We start from the raw sequence: 14518 nt of genomic DNA, 5'->3' as shown, positions 1-14518 counted from the left end.
AATTTCGATTCTCCGCTTAGGTGGTACTGTGACTGGAATCACCAATAACTGCATTTGTTTGGCCTGTTTATGCAGGACCAGTCAAGATTTGAAAGGAATGCGATATTCGCTATATTATTTGACCAGCAGCAAGCTACATTTAACACATTTCATAAATTATTTAAAAATTATCCCATCTTCCTTTATTTCAGTTCGATTAAAATAACGTAGTTGTGTAAACATGAGAAACAAATTTTAAAAACTGTAAACGTTGACCACTGTTACGGATGGTACTACGTGTGCCCAGCTAGGAAATGACGACACAAAACGGTTGAATTCGTCAGTGAAGTGTTGGTGGTACTCCCAGAAATTGGACGTTACACTAATATCCACAAAAGGCTCAACCGAATCCGGGTTTCTATCTACTTCAAGCTCCAGTGTCAACGTTACCGGGTCACCGGCAAGCCCATGAGTGATGAGTACGAAGTATGCTTTATGTCCTCCGGTTGCTAGCTGTGCGGGAACATCCGGTGTGAGATTCCAGTCCATCAGCGTTACGTTACGCCTTGGACGTATAAGTAAAGATGATTGAAAGCTTCCGTTGAGGCTAAACGTCAGCTTTACCGAGGAACCGGTTACAGTACGGCGCACAGTTTCCCAACCATTCAAGGATAGCAGCACCATCTCCGGTGTGTGTGGCCGGTTTAGCTGAGGTGACCAAAGTGAAGTAAACCTTACTGCAGAACCGGGTAATCCACAGAAAACTTCCGCTTTGCATTCGGGTAGGTTGGTTGGATACAGGGCATTCGTACCAACAGCTTTGCCAAACTGCGCTTCGAGCATATCCCGCACCGTACGCTCGTTGTGACGATCCCAAAGACGAAACAGATAACCTGCGTCTGCTGAACGTACCGTTTGCGTATCGTTGGGTTGGAAAAATTGACGAACCGTATGCTGCACGAGAATGCGCTGCACTTTGGGAGCATCGGCAGGTGTATCACCAGGGCCACTGTAAGGGAACCCGATCGGGGAAACAATGGCCAATGTCAGCGCGATCAAATATAGAGCCAGTAGTGTGCAGATTGTACGGTACGGTTTACGCAGCAAGTTGACGAGTGGAACAAGGAAGCTGGTTGAAAAAATCGTGCAAGCCGCTGCAACAGTACCGATGATGAATTCCGGATTATCATTCGCACCCGAACGACCCGTAATGGGAATGAAGATGTTGGTGAAAATGTGATAAAACTGTGTTGTCCAGAGAAGAGCGACACTGTGCGTGATGAGGTAAATGATGAGCCAATATCCGGACGGGAACGATTGTAGTTTCAGTACGGTGATTAGCACAGTGCTGAACAGAGCCAGTGTGAGTAAGATAGCGATAACGTAAGCTGACCGGAGTCCAAAGGCAGTGGCACCAATTGTAATTAGCGACCAAAAGAGGTACACACCGGTAATACGAGCTTGTACGGTCAATGTTAGCTGAAGGACAGTCTGCGAAAGAAACAGTGCGGGAAGAAAAAAGGATCGATCAAATATTACTCAACTTAATAAAAGTTATTTCCTTTGGTTTGCAATGTTACCTTCGCTTTGCTAAACAGCCGGTGGAATTCCCGGTGAGCAACAAACAGCAGTACCATGGACGGGACGCAATACAGACCGATCACAAGCCAGCACGATGAATACCACGACATCGAGCGATCTACAGCGTAATCCAGCGCGAACGCAGTAGCAAGATTAAATCCGATTGCCGCACCCGCAGCGACCAACGTAGCCACAAATCCATGCAATACTTCCAGTGCCATTGAGCGCCAGTGATGCCAACCGACGATGGAAAGCACGCTCCAGCAGCCAACCAGCAATCCAGTAATCGATATCACTATATTCAATACCGTACCCTCGAGCGCCGAGTATGAGACGAAAAAGAGACCCAAGAAATCAAAAAATACCATGCTTCCTTCGGACTGCTCACCACTGCGAACCAACTGGTCGCCATTGGCAAGAAGACGCACCAAGGAAAGCATATTATCACCGGTACGCTGTAAAACCGCTGGCGAAAGGTACTGCACCGAATCGAACCGTGTGTGGTACCGGTATCCGTTAAAAATGTGCGCAAAGTCCAGACCCGGTACGTGGCCAAAATCACGGAAGATGCGAAAATCCGTATCGGATGGTATGAGTCCAGACTGAAAGATTTCTTCACCGATCGCTTGACCGAATGGATGCCGGACGGCACGCGAGTACGCCTCGATTAGCCACGGATGCTGGGGACCGCTCTGGAACAGCAGCTCTTTGCCACCGGATCCGGCCGATTCGAGGTTAAGAAAGGCACGCACTTTCTGCGCCCACCGATGCCCGGTGATGAAACCATGTGAAGCCTGCAGTGGTGTTTCTTCGGCACCGTTGAACAGAAACACGATCGGATGACGGTTTCGTTGTGCGGCACGTGACAATACGCGCAGAATTTCCAGCATGACCGCACAGCTACCGCAATCATCGCTCGCTCCCGGGCTGCTGGCCACGGAATCGAAATGACAGTTCAGCATTAACGCATGCTGATCCTCGACGCCTGCGAGCTTCACGATCAAGTTCTGCACCCGACGATACACGCTAGTCATTGGACTGCCGAAGAAATTGATTCCATACTGGCCCGATACTATCTGTTTCTCGTACAGCACTTCCTGGGCTGGATGGCGTGAAGCGTTGATGAGAGTAAACTCATGTTCCAGCACCTGAACTGCCTGTTCTTCGTTGGCTCGCGAGCCGGTAGTCTTTGGACCGAGTGCATCTAGCCGCGTTAGGCTATCCCATGCACGAGCACCATTGAACGCGAACGGGTGGTGGTCAAGATCAGCTTTGGTAAGTGCCGGTGGCAGGTAGAAGAAGGACAGATAACTACCCGTACCACAGAACGCCACTAATGCAACCAGCAGCAAACCGCCGTACCACGGTAAACGGTGAATGTTGGGATCGTAGTTGGCTTCTTTCGATTTCATTTTCCGTACTGACGGCGATGAAGATGGTAGCAACTGCTTCATTGAAAAGTTTGTTTCAATAGTCGTTTTTAGCCTAGTTCCGGTCGAACTATCATTATCCGGAATGCAGACAATCAGCAGCGCGTAGCAAATTACACGACGAGACTATTTTCACTTGTGTATTTAGAAACGATTTGCTTGCAGCCGGTTTGTTTATTCCGGGTACGATTTATGACAGATAACAGCGGCAGCTGTTTGAATGTGTGCGTGAAACAGCAATCAGTGTGATATCCCGAGTAATAGAATGTAATCAAACAGGGGTATGAATTTTTTTTAAAATACCTCAATAACTCAGGAAATATTTTTCATGTTGATAAGTTTTTGTCTGTTTTAGTTTAAGCTACGTTTTTTCGCATCAACTGCTCAAGTCAGGCGCAGCAGATCACATCAACATGGGTACTAATAACCGGCACTTCCAAGCAAGAATCCTATTTACATACCGTTTTATTAATCATTGTTACCATTCTTAAATTATGCTGATTTGTCAACATTATTAAACTTAAGCGCGACACCTCATCCTTCCGCTGCATCGTGATGCGCTTGCTTTGTTCGAACGCAATTTATCGTCTAGAACCAGTGCAACAGTTTCCACTGCATCAACAAATTTGGTCAGTTCGATTGGTCGTATCTTGCATCGAAACTTATGCAGTGATTTTAACGCCACTTTTGGTCCGTATAAGCAATCTGTAGTCCTATGAGCAACTTGTGGTATTATTATACTACAGTTAACTATTTAATAGGCAGTAATGTTCACAACAGCTACCGACGGTATAACATGTGCCCAATCTGGGAACTGTTCGATAAGCTTTCGAAAATCGTCCGTGTGCTTGTTTGCATACTCCCAGTACGTGTTCACCCAGCTCACATCAAACAGCTTTTCTTCGCCATCCTGTGGTAAAGTCTTCGGGTCGTACTCGAAATCGAACGTTACCGTCCATGGTGCGTCTTCTGCCAAGCCGTACGTTATTAGCACAAAATGGGCTTGCTCTCCGTTGAATTCTATCGTACCCGGTACGGACTCCATGAGGCTCCATGCCACCAGCCGGACACCAGCTTTGGGAGCAATTATTAGCGCTGACTGAACGCAGTTCTGATACCGGTGAGTAATACTAAAACTGTATTGTCGAGTAGTGATGGATTGCTGTTTCATAGCAACCAACTCAAATGTTGGTAAGGTGTGTTTTTCTAGCGCAGGTGGTGGACCTTCTACCCAGTAATTACTAATTACGGAAAGAGAATGAAAATATTTAGTAGAACGAAATGGAAAGTTTAAACTAAAATTGTTACACTCACTCGAACCGAATCTGATGCCAGATAGAATAGAACGGTATACCGCAGAAGAGCATCGTATGGCAGGTTTCCATTTGCCGCATCGGAACTGCCTCGGATGGTTTGGCAATTCCACGAATCACACGCGCAGCATTTCTGTCCATTTCACGAAGCAAAAATCCAGAGTTTTGCAGTACAGTTCCAGCATTTCTGTGCGCCACTTGAAGTGTATGCTGGCGAAGATTAAAAGAAAAATTTATAGATGATATGCGGCATCCCATCAGATGTAATTGGAATTGTACTTACGGTAACATAGTGCCTCTGTACCGAAGGTTCTCCATTGCTTTCGTCTCGGTACGGGAAGCCGACCTGCGTGCAGCATCCCAGCAGGAAGGCAATCAGAGCAAATACGGTCAAACGCGCGGTCAGCTCGGAAGTTTGCTTAAGCAATCCAACCAAAGGAGCGAGATAGCTGATACACAGGAGGCCACCGCAAGCCACCAGCAAAGCGACTAGATACTCCGGGTTTGTACCGGCACCCATACGGCCCGTGATGGGAATGAACAGTTTTAACAGGAGATGATAAAATTTGGTCGCCCAAAGCAGAGCGGGTATCTGGAATGCCAGATGTAGGGCAAGCCAGCGCCGTGGCTGATGCTGATAGCCAAGGACCGAGGTAAGAATGGTGGACAATAGCGAGAGCAGTTGAATTACTACGAAGATGTACGCGCTACGGATGTTGGCGAAAGTGAGAGGAATGATCAGCAACGTCCAGAATAGGTTCACTCCGACAAGTCGAGAACGAACTGTTTGCGTGAGGTTTAGCGCCGACTGCAAGTCGATCGAAGTGCATTGAAAAGAAAGGAAATAATTTGTCTTTAGTTGTGCTGTGAAGTTCCATGGAAAACAGAGCATGCAATTGATTGTTCTGATGTTGCCAAATTTACCCCCAAAAAAACCTCGTACCTTCTTATCACTGAACCAATGATTGCAGAGACGATGGGCGAAACAGTGCGCTAGGATAACGGGACATCCATACAGTCCGAGAATAAGATATGGTGTTGAGAACCACGACATGGCCCGTCCAGCTGCATCCAACCGGTTGGCAATGATCAATACCGTGGCGAGACTTGCTGCTGTCCCGCAAACCGTACCCACCAATCCAACCAAAGTTTGTTTAATGATGCTTCGTTCACCAACACGACGAACCGGTCGGCAGAGTTCCATCAGTGGTAGAAGCAACGACAATACCGCAATCGTCACATTAATGATTCGACCTGTACTAACGCTGTAGTGCACGAAAAACAAACCCAGCACGTCGAAGAACACACTGTAACCCTCGGACAGGCTTGTGTCACTGGCGGCTTGACTCAACTCGTCACCATTGGCCAGTTCGCGCGTCAGAGCTAAGATGTTGTCGCCTGTACGTTGCAATACCGGCAGTGTCAGATAGTCGATGGTATCGAAACGCGTATGATACCGATAGCCATTGATCGTGTGCGCAAAGTCCATTCCCGGCACGTTACCAAAGTCTCGAAAGATGCGAAAATCCGTATCGGACGGTATTATCCCAGACTGGAAAATTTCTTCCGAAACTGTTTGAGCCGCCGGGTGCCGAACGGCTCGGCCATAAGCCTCTATTAACCATGGATGCTGTGGACCGGCTTGGAAGAGTTGCTCCTTACCACCGGAACCGGCGGACTCGAGGTTGAGAAAGGCCCGCACTTCCCCTGCCCATGGGTGCTGACTGACAAATCCGTGCGCTGCCTGTAGTGGTGTCTCCTCGGCGCCGTTGAACAGGAACACGATCGCGTGACGGTTCCGTTCTGGGGCGCGTGACAATACGCGCAAGATCTCCAGCATGTCCGCACAGCTACCACCGTCATCGCTTGCACCGGGACTGCTGGCCACCGTATCGTAATGGCAGTTCAACATCAATGCTCCACCATCGTTTTCTTGCCCTGCCAATCTCACGACAAGATTCTGTGCGTTCCGGTAAACACTTGTGAGCGGATTGCCCAGAAAAGCGATAGGATATGCACCGGAAATGATCTGATGGGATGTCTCCACTAGCTGTGCTGCGTGTGCGGTAGCTTTTATCTTTTCCACCTCGCGCCGGATATAGTCAGCAGCACCAAGTTCGTTCGCTTGCGAGCCAGTCGGCTTAGGGCCAAAATCGTTCAGAACTTGCAGATTGTCCCAAGCTCGCTCGGCAATAAAAGCGGTCGGATGACGACTCAGGTCGGCTGTCGTCAGTGCTTCCGGTAGGTAAGTGCACAGATAGCTCGAAACGGTACCACAAAACAAAAGCAACACAATACCCAGTATACCGTGCTGAGCTTCAAGCTGATGAAGGTTAGGTGCATCCTCACGGGGTGGAATTTTACGGTGCGAATTATCCTCACTTTTTCCTTTCACTTTCGACCGAACGGTGTTGTTACCGCCGGCCATGTTCGCTGCTGCACTACCACTACCAACCGAAAGGAGGTACGGATCAACGTTTAACTGGCCTGGAATACAGGTTGCAACTAAAACGAAACAGGTTTCATCTGAGGAACTTTGCGAGATAAATTTGATGGCCGATTGGACATACACGGTATAGCCGTGCTATTGTAGCTTATCAGTGGCTACCTCACGCCTGGTCATCGTTATCATACTTACGCTTACTTGACGCGCTTTCCCGTGCATTCCCCCTCCTGTAACTATCGCTTGATCTTCTACTCCCGTTTCACTACGCTACGTGGTTGCCTAATCGCGCGTTCCCGTGCAACGAGACGACGACAATTAAGCTGTTGTTATTGTCGCTGCAAACTTCTATATCTACCGCTAGGCAGTTCTCGTTCACTGCCCGGTACGATAATATTTACAGCGTTCCCAATGATGCGCCGCCGTTCTGTTAGTGTGTTGGTTTAAGAATAACGTCTAGCGCAGCACTTAGAACCGGTCCCCGGTAGGTTGTTTGCTTCCTGAGTTTGAAAATGTATTCCCGTTGATCGCGCTGATCTTGGGTCTCGTGCTACTGTCGATTTGGACTAAATAATTCCAGTTCTTCAAGAGCACATAATTCCATGAATAATGCAAGCGGATGGAAATGTATCTTTAATGGCAAGAACTGCTTTTTAATAGATTGTTTTCCACACATTACATACTGATTTGTTGTTGATCGAGTATGAGCAGATAATTTCCATCAATTTGTTCCAAATACATGATCATCCAAGTCGGAGACGCTAATGGTTCGGATGCTGAAATGAAGAAGTTCGAAAATAAACAACATTACGAGCTGCGTAATCATTCCATTGGAATATGTGTGGCCAAGATGTCTGGTGAAGAAATTGGAACAAATCCGAAGGCTTTGAATGTTATCCTATCCGCGCGTTCATCAGATTTGTTCGATTTTTAACATTTACAAGTCATGTTGCAAACTAAATGAAAATACTTTCATAATAATTCGAATGTTTTTCCAATCGTTACTCTGAAGATATGTTTAGTTAAGTTTTAAAGAAACAAGCACGCGCGAGCATTTCTTATGGAATTGACTGCTCTGCTTCATCGATTAAGCTCGCGTGTGCTTTATCGATACTAGCGCCCTCTGTTGATGGGTAAAATAACTTGTTTTAAATAATCCAAGCCGCGAACGTTTTTATTTCGTCCCGTCGTATTTTTTGGTGAAGGTTAATCCTTATGAACAGTTTCAAATGATGAAATGATCGGAATCGTGACTCTGTCATGTGCATTTAATTTGGAATAGTTGATTATTACATTGAATTATTTGAGCGGATGTTTAAAAATGCATATTTAAAAGATACCAACACACACTATTCGTTTCTATGTGCTTGCACATCACTGCTTTATTGACAGTGATGGGCTGTATATTTATTCATACTGATCTTGAAGTTCGCGATGTATTACACTGTGTAGGTATATTCTACAGTGCATTCTGTACACTTAATTAAATGAACTATTGCACGAATACGAACCACACGTCCTATCCATCGGCTGCCATCAGTGACTCACAAAACTTAGGCTTCGTTATCGCTGCACTTAAAAAAAAATGGCCATCTGTGTGATACTAGAAGCTATGTGTGTACGAATAAATAACCCTTTTTGATCACTCATTGTTATTTAGATATTATTTTTGTGGAGTACACTTGAGGAGTACAATTGTGGGTCTGAAACACGCACACTGGTAGCTTTAGCGTAAGACATCACACATTATACATTGGTACAATACATTACAATAAGGATTATCTCTATTAGGGACCAGAAGCGGGGGTAACCTCTGATGGCAAAGTAGTTGTCTGAGTTGGTGCTTCGGTGGTTGTAGTTGCAGGTGCTGCAGTAGACGTTAGTAGCATAAGTCTAGCTACCTCTTCTCGGCATTGGTCTAAATCGCTCGCATTGTTATTATTAGACACTGCTAGCGCTATCACAGTGATCACGAATGCAAACAGGGCCACGCTCAGAAAGGTGACCAGTTTGTTGTTCATTACGAGCTCTGGAACGATGTGGAACGGTGGAGTATAGTTGAGGTAATGACGAGAACAAAAAAAGAACATGTTATCACGGCGCCAGATAGGTAGCACAAAAAAAAGCTTTTCTCTCTCTAGAAGCTTATCCACGTAACCGCGAAGGAATCGCTTAACTTACCACCGAGATTACGCATGATTTCACTGCAACCCATGATGAAAAATTGAAGTGATTTTACTGTTTCTGCTTGTACTTTTTAGATTGCTAATGTGGTTCTCGCCAAAGTCCGTCGTATCTCCGTACAGCTTATGATATAAGTTCCGAGCAAAGTGAACGTTTTGAATGTTTCCCGGCAGAGGTTACACTTACGACTACAGTTCCCGCAATCTACGGAACCTACAGGTGTACTGCGTGCTATCACGCGCGTTATACAAACTGATAAGACATCCCTATCTGCGAATGAAGATAGGAACGATTTCACTGATCGATCCGGTACGATGAAGTCTAGTTTAACTGGAATGTGATTTTTCCTACATCTCTCATGGTACTATAGTTTAAGGTGGTACGATTAGCATTTGTACAGATAGGCGTTGTCTAACTTGATACCCCCCAAATAACTACCATTTGTCCTGCCTCAGTTACCAATCGTACTGCAATACTGTAAGATAAAGAGTGTAAAAAACGCCTTGACCTGCTTCCCCCAAGTGCACTTATATCTTATGAGTCATATGATTCGTACAACAAGCTCAGATACTACGTTGCTGGTATTGAGATTGGTAGAAGAAAATGGTTCCGGTAGAAAGATAAGCACATGTCGAGTGACTTGCCACCGCTTGTACAAATATCTCAACATCCAACCTGCCTGGTCGACCAACTGGTTAAAAAACTACACACGTTGTTTAGTATGTACAGAAAAGATAGTGAAAAATAGTACTCGCCCAAGTGGATCAATGTACTTGTTCCAATTTAGATATTTATTTCTCGTGATTTTGATGTTATTTTAAGGTTCTATAATTTGTCTATTCTATCTAATTCAGTCAAGGGTCGTTTTAACATGATTTCTTGTTTAATTTATTAAAGGGCAGGGACAAGTAAATGTAATTATTCAGATTATATTATAAGCGGTTTGTTGTTAAACACTATACAAGTGGCTACTTTTAGAGCGTTAATCAAGATAACTAGTAATGCCACATCTCGCGATAAATGAATTTTTCCACATTGAATCATTCTACAAATAATGACGTGTTGCAAACATTGTAGTTCACTTTTCTGAGCAAGTTTTCCGTTGTCTTGCATATCAGTCATCTGATATTTTGTTTCTATAGCGACCATTTAGGTTAGGAACATAGGGATCTGATGTTGTTGACATCGGCATCAACGGACGATAGAATAGGATTGAGGATTAATGTGACGAAGACAAAGTACCTGCTTGCCGGAGGCTCTGACCGTGATAGAGTCCGACTCGGAAGCAGAATATCAGTTGACGGCGACGATCTTGAGGTGGTAGAGGAGTTCTGCTACCTTGGTACGATCGTAACTTCGGACAACAACATGAGCAGCAAAATCCGAAGGCGTATTGTTAAGAGAAATCTTGCCCACTTCGAGCTCCTCTAACTCCTGCGATCCAGAAAACTCCAGCAACACACGAAATGCACGATATATCGCACACTGATACGTTCGGTAGCCCTCTGCGGGTTTGAGTCCTGGACTATGCTAACGGAGGACGCCAACGAACTCGCCATTTTCGAACGGCGGGTGCTAAGGACTATCTTTGCCGGTGTGTGCGAGCAGGGTGTGTGGGGAAGGAGAATAAACCAAGAGCTAGCTGAACTGTTTGGCGGTGCAGATATACTGACGGTTGTCAAAGCCGGAAGGATACGATGGCTAGGGCACGTAATGAGGATGGCGGACGTGTTACCCCCACCAGGAAGGTGCCGTCACGAGAAGTAGTGGAGTCTGCCCGAGCAGACGAAAAAGAGAGAGAGAGCTGTCCTATTAGACAACAAATTGAAATTCCGACTTCACTACGACGAAATTATTAGTAAGGCTAAGTAGGACTTTTGGTTTAGTACACAAATTGACGAGTGCATTCTAAAATCCTTTATGTATTAAAACTCTGTTTGTTAATCTTGTCCGTTCTATATAAGACTTCAGGTCTGTTGTATGGTGTTCATATACTAAGCGCTGGACGAATCGAAAAACTTCAAAGAAATAAGACTAGGTATGCTCTAAGACTTCTCAGATGGCCAACCTCCGCTGTGATCTCATATCACACGCGTTGTTTACTGTTGAGCATAGAAACTTTAGAAAATCGACGCGAGAAAGCCAAACATTCTATTTATTACAAAAATTTTAAAGGAAGAAATTGATGCGTCTCCCCTTCTTACCAAAAATTCAAATTCCCATACTTCGAAAGAATGGTAGACAATCCCAGTTACTCCTAACAGAGCGTTACAGTTCTAGAAAAATGAGCCACATATTGATTTTAATTTGTCGTTCATCAGTTTAAATAAGTGTCTTCGTTTTGCGATCACTTAGTATATCAGGAGGCCTCTGTTATGTATGGTTTGCTTGTGGAGCCCTCAGTGGCGGGCCAGATTTACAAACAAACCAATAAAACAAATATAACCTCTAACGGATTACGTATCGGGATATGTAAAGAATATTCCTGTGCTTCAAATTGCTTTTCAAACCCAAAGGAACCAAGGACCAAAAATATTATTTTAATAAAATTCTTCAGAGTCAACATTCCCTATTTGCTAAAGATGCATGCTCAATGCGCAATGATTAGATCTATTCAAATGAACGCATGTCTGCGAGTCCCAAAGAACATGCATTAGAAGTTCTTAAGAAAAGTTCTTTTATCCAAGAGTCTTGCTAAAAATATCATAACGAGATCTCAGCCTTTCAGAAAACATTCTTTCCAAAGAACAAGTACTTGCGATCCATACGACTTAAAAGATTGCGACGATTTCCGTTAAACGTTTCTAGCATGGCTACATAAAACACAAACATAAATGATCCCTTTTTCCAAAATCGGTATGTCAACTGCAGCTTTCGTGGAACCCTCAATCAAACTCCGCACTGAAAGTTTAGTACGAGTGTGCTTACCTACCGATTGGTCTACGAAGTCGTCCAAATTCCAAACGCAATTGCCCACCTTAATAGAGGTAAACAAAATTACCCCACAAAATCCACGGCCGCACGCTAGAAGATTTTGTAATCATAAAACCTCAACACCCAGTCCAACCCGATTCCTCGAAATGAGGCACACAAATTGGGGAGATTCAATTACGTTATAGCTGCTTCGAATCGGTATCTTACCCCTGTGGCCGCGCGTGAGATATGCATCAAAACCGTGTTCCCCTTTTTGCGGGAAACAGCCACTTAACCCGGAAACCGAAACCTAAAATCAAACATCGCGGCTTGGAGCCGACACCCCTGTTTACTATTTTGGTTCGGATTGAATGGAGATGTCTGTTTGTTTATTGTTTGTACTGGCTTAGAGCCATGCTTTGCATTAAGTCTACCATCTTTGTTACATTGATCATTTAACGTTTTCTAGTTTTGCATAAATAAGCGATCGTCGTTCTTGCAGATCGGTTTGCAGGCGGATTTTTCCTAGTTGACCCAACCGCTCGGTCGTCCCTCGGCCAGATAGGCAAACCCTTCGCTCGACGGTTCATATCGCCGATCGGGCAGATCCTTCACGTACACATCACGATCTTTTTTGGTAAAATTTTTAAACGCACCTAACAGCAGCAAAAAGATGGCCAGTTTGCCCGCCATCAACGATTTGAGCAGGAACAGTTTTACCGCCGTCAGCATGAACGGTATGACGGCGGACTGGATCAGGAATGGTAGGATGAACAGGGGCAGCACGTAACGTAGCATCTTCTTGCCACCGATACCACCGCCCGATTCACGCCCTGTAGATAATAATGGCAAAACAGTTTTGTTAAATTGTTTTTCTCAAGTAATTCTCGGCCACCTCCAGACTTACCGGTGTTTAACATATCACGCACAATGTCCTGATTAAGCTTAACCTTCACAATGTTGTTCGGTTCATCGATGGTCATGTTCAGTACCGGTGGGAACGTGTACTCCTTCGTATGTTCGGTGGGTTTTTTCTTTCTAGAGCTCAACAGCTCATCCGCTTCGACATGCTTTTCCTGTGCAATGCGCCCTTCAACCTCTTCGAGAATATTTTCGATCAAATCGTACTGCTTATCCTTATCGCCGTTCGTTCCATTCCAACCGAGCAGATCATCCTCATCCTCATCGTCGTCTTCGTCATCATCATCCTGTACAGTGGCGTCGTCTATTTGTATTTCCTGGGGACTATCCTCATATCCCAACGGAACGGCACGCACGTCATCCTGCTCAGGTGTTACACTATTCACCGTTGCTTTGTCCGTCCCGACTGATCCGACAACGGTTCCATATTTGCTACGTACTCGACTGCTAAAGATCGTCGCAGGCTTAGCTTTAAGTTCGTCCGCAACTTTAACGGCGGCCAACGTGGAGGAGTGTGTCTCATTCGGTTGTTCGGTAACGGCCCCATTGCTTGACTCTTCGGCTACTAAACGTGTGTCGTTCGGTTCCGGAGGCTTTGCATGGGGTGGATCTTCAAGCCGGGCTGCCTTAAGCATCTGTGCCTGCAGGTCGACACTTTTGGTTTGCCACGATTTACGCATCTCTCCGCGGATGAGCAACGGACAGCTTACTAGCATGACGAGTAGTAAAGACATTTCGCTCCAACCTATTTTCCGTTTCGTGCCCAAAAAACCCATAATGTTAGGTGACACCGTAAACACACACACGAATAGAATAACACAGAAAAGAAACAAAAAGCCTAACAATCGAACCGCTTTTGTTCGATCTAAACACACAAAAAATAAAACAAATTGATTGCACAAGAACACAACGAACGGATGCGTCGGAACTCGGAACGCCAGTGAAATTCGTGATTCTACGTCCCGATCGCGACTGCTCAACTTCACTCGATGGAATGGCGAAAACCGTTGCTCGGTGGATGATTATATTTTATTGAAAATCTTGGCTACCCATTTTCTCATCTCTTTTCCCAACCGTTCATCTTTCTCCTTCGCGCTCTGGAACTCGAGACACGCTATGCGCTTCAACGCGTACAACCGTGTGCGGGCTCCAACATTTCCGCCCCAACCGTTCGTTTGGTTTTTTGTAGCCCATCCAGCCGCCAGTTGCAGAGCCGCAGAGCTGTTCCCCTACTCGGCAGCCAGTTTTTCCGACCGGTAGGCCATCCACTACCTATTTCGCATTCTCCTCCTCATGCTCCGTTGTGAACCAAACTGTCGCACGCAACGAACATGCCAGCAAAACTTGCTCAGAAAACCATAACTATTGCGTCTCCACCAATTGCTCATCCCACTTACCCGAGCGCGTCCCAGCTCCCCAAGTGTGTCGCGGCTTTTGTGACCGATTGCAATTTGCTTCTCAAGCCTCTTCCCTTTAAGATTTAATAGTTTGTTATCATTTTATGATAATTTTCCACTTGCTAGCGTGTAGCGTTAATTTGTGAGATGAAAGTGAAACGCACTGCGGAGCAATTTTTTTGTGTCTTCCACCCTTTGGTTCAGGGTGAAACCGGTGCATCAAAAACCGTACGTTACTCCATTCTTACCAGGTGAGAAAAGATGGACAAAAACTGAGATACTTAGCGAATAAAATGTGCAACTTCAACTCCACACTGGGCACACCGTAGTGACACATTCGTTTTGCGAGCTGGTCGC

The 14518-nt window shown here is 45.4% G+C and overlaps 4 protein-coding genes across 6 annotated transcripts; all 4 read right to left on the bottom strand.

The window, feature by feature from the left end:
* Positions 1-156: 156 nt before the first annotated feature.
* Positions 157-3233, bottom strand: LOC125760634 (endoplasmic reticulum metallopeptidase 1-like). Its single transcript, XM_049420936.1, has 2 exons — positions 1560-3233; positions 157-1470 (listed from the first exon to the last, which is right to left on the bottom strand). Exons 1-2 carry the CDS (start codon positions 3012-3014, stop codon positions 235-237), a joined length of 2691 nt encoding a protein of 896 aa, XP_049276893.1. The 5' UTR covers positions 3015-3233; the 3' UTR covers positions 157-234.
* Positions 3234-3437: 204 nt separating this feature from the next.
* On the bottom strand, positions 3438-7239 carry LOC125760633 (endoplasmic reticulum metallopeptidase 1-like). Of its 3 annotated transcripts, none has more exons than XM_049420935.1 (5): positions 6942-7239; positions 5247-6829; positions 4587-5111; positions 4305-4513; positions 3438-4231 (listed from the first exon to the last, which is right to left on the bottom strand). In XM_049420935.1, the coding sequence occupies exons 2-5, from the start codon at positions 6729-6731 to the stop codon at positions 3745-3747; spliced, it is 2706 nt and encodes a 901-aa protein (XP_049276892.1). In that variant the 5' UTR covers positions 6732-6829; positions 6942-7239; the 3' UTR covers positions 3438-3744. The 3 variants fall into 3 exon arrangements, with proteins under 3 accessions (XP_049276892.1, XP_049276891.1, XP_049276890.1); XM_049420934.1 differs by having other exon boundaries at positions 5247-6808; positions 6942-7238; XM_049420933.1 differs by lacking the exon at positions 6942-7239 and having other exon boundaries at positions 5247-6928.
* Positions 7240-8098: 859 nt separating this feature from the next.
* On the bottom strand, positions 8099-9333 carry LOC125760664 (uncharacterized). Its single transcript, XM_049421027.1, has 2 exons — positions 8928-9333; positions 8099-8775 (listed from the first exon to the last, which is right to left on the bottom strand). The coding sequence occupies exons 1-2, from the start codon at positions 8959-8961 to the stop codon at positions 8534-8536; spliced, it is 276 nt and encodes a 91-aa protein (XP_049276984.1). The 5' UTR covers positions 8962-9333; the 3' UTR covers positions 8099-8533.
* A 2190-nt stretch (positions 9334-11523) lies between these two features.
* On the bottom strand, positions 11524-13779 carry LOC125760624 (uncharacterized). The gene is made up of 2 exons (XM_049420917.1): positions 12751-13779; positions 11524-12676 (listed from the first exon to the last, which is right to left on the bottom strand). The coding sequence occupies exons 1-2, from the start codon at positions 13538-13540 to the stop codon at positions 12369-12371; spliced, it is 1098 nt and encodes a 365-aa protein (XP_049276874.1). The 5' UTR covers positions 13541-13779; the 3' UTR covers positions 11524-12368.
* Positions 13780-14518: the final 739 nt, after the last annotated feature.

The sequence above is a fragment of the Anopheles funestus genome, chromosome 2RL, assembly GCF_943734845.2.
Source record: "Anopheles funestus chromosome 2RL, idAnoFuneDA-416_04, whole genome shotgun sequence".
NCBI lineage: Eukaryota > Metazoa > Arthropoda > Insecta > Diptera > Culicidae > Anopheles > Anopheles funestus.
Note: the sequence above shows the minus strand (reverse complement) of the source record. Positions and strands in the feature narration are given on the sequence as shown.

Bases quoted from the DNA above. Each gene is read 5' to 3' on its own strand.
- LOC125760634 (XM_049420936.1), bottom strand. From the start codon at position 3,014: ATGAAGCAGTTGCTACCATCTTCATCGCCGTCAGTACGGAAAATGAAA. The intron at 1,471-1,559 runs GTAACATTGCAA...TTTCTTTCGCAG, and splicing joins GGCTGTTTAGCAAAGCGAAG to ACTGTCCTTCAGCTAACATT.
- LOC125760633 (XM_049420935.1), bottom strand. From the start codon at position 6,731: ATGGCCGGCGGTAACAACACCGTTCGGTCGAAAGTGAAAGGAAAAAGT. The intron at 5,112-5,246 runs GTACGAGGTTTT...ATCGACTTGCAG, and splicing joins ATTGGTTCAGTGATAAGAAG to TCGGCGCTAAACCTCACGCA. The intron at 4,514-4,586 runs GTAAGTACAATT...AATCTTCGCCAG, and splicing joins TACAGAGGCACTATGTTACC to CATACACTTCAAGTGGCGCA.
- LOC125760664 (XM_049421027.1), bottom strand. From the start codon at position 8,961: ATGGGTTGCAGTGAAATCATGCGTAATCTCGGTG. The intron at 8,776-8,927 runs GTAAGTTAAGCG...ACATCGTTCCAG, and splicing joins AATCATGCGTAATCTCGGTG to AGCTCGTAATGAACAACAAA.
- LOC125760624 (XM_049420917.1), bottom strand. From the start codon at position 13,540: ATGGGTTTTTTGGGCACGAAACGGAAAATAGGTTGGAGCGAAATGTCT. The intron at 12,677-12,750 runs GTAAGTCTGGAG...TATTATCTACAG, and splicing joins GCGTGATATGTTAAACACCG to GGCGTGAATCGGGCGGTGGT.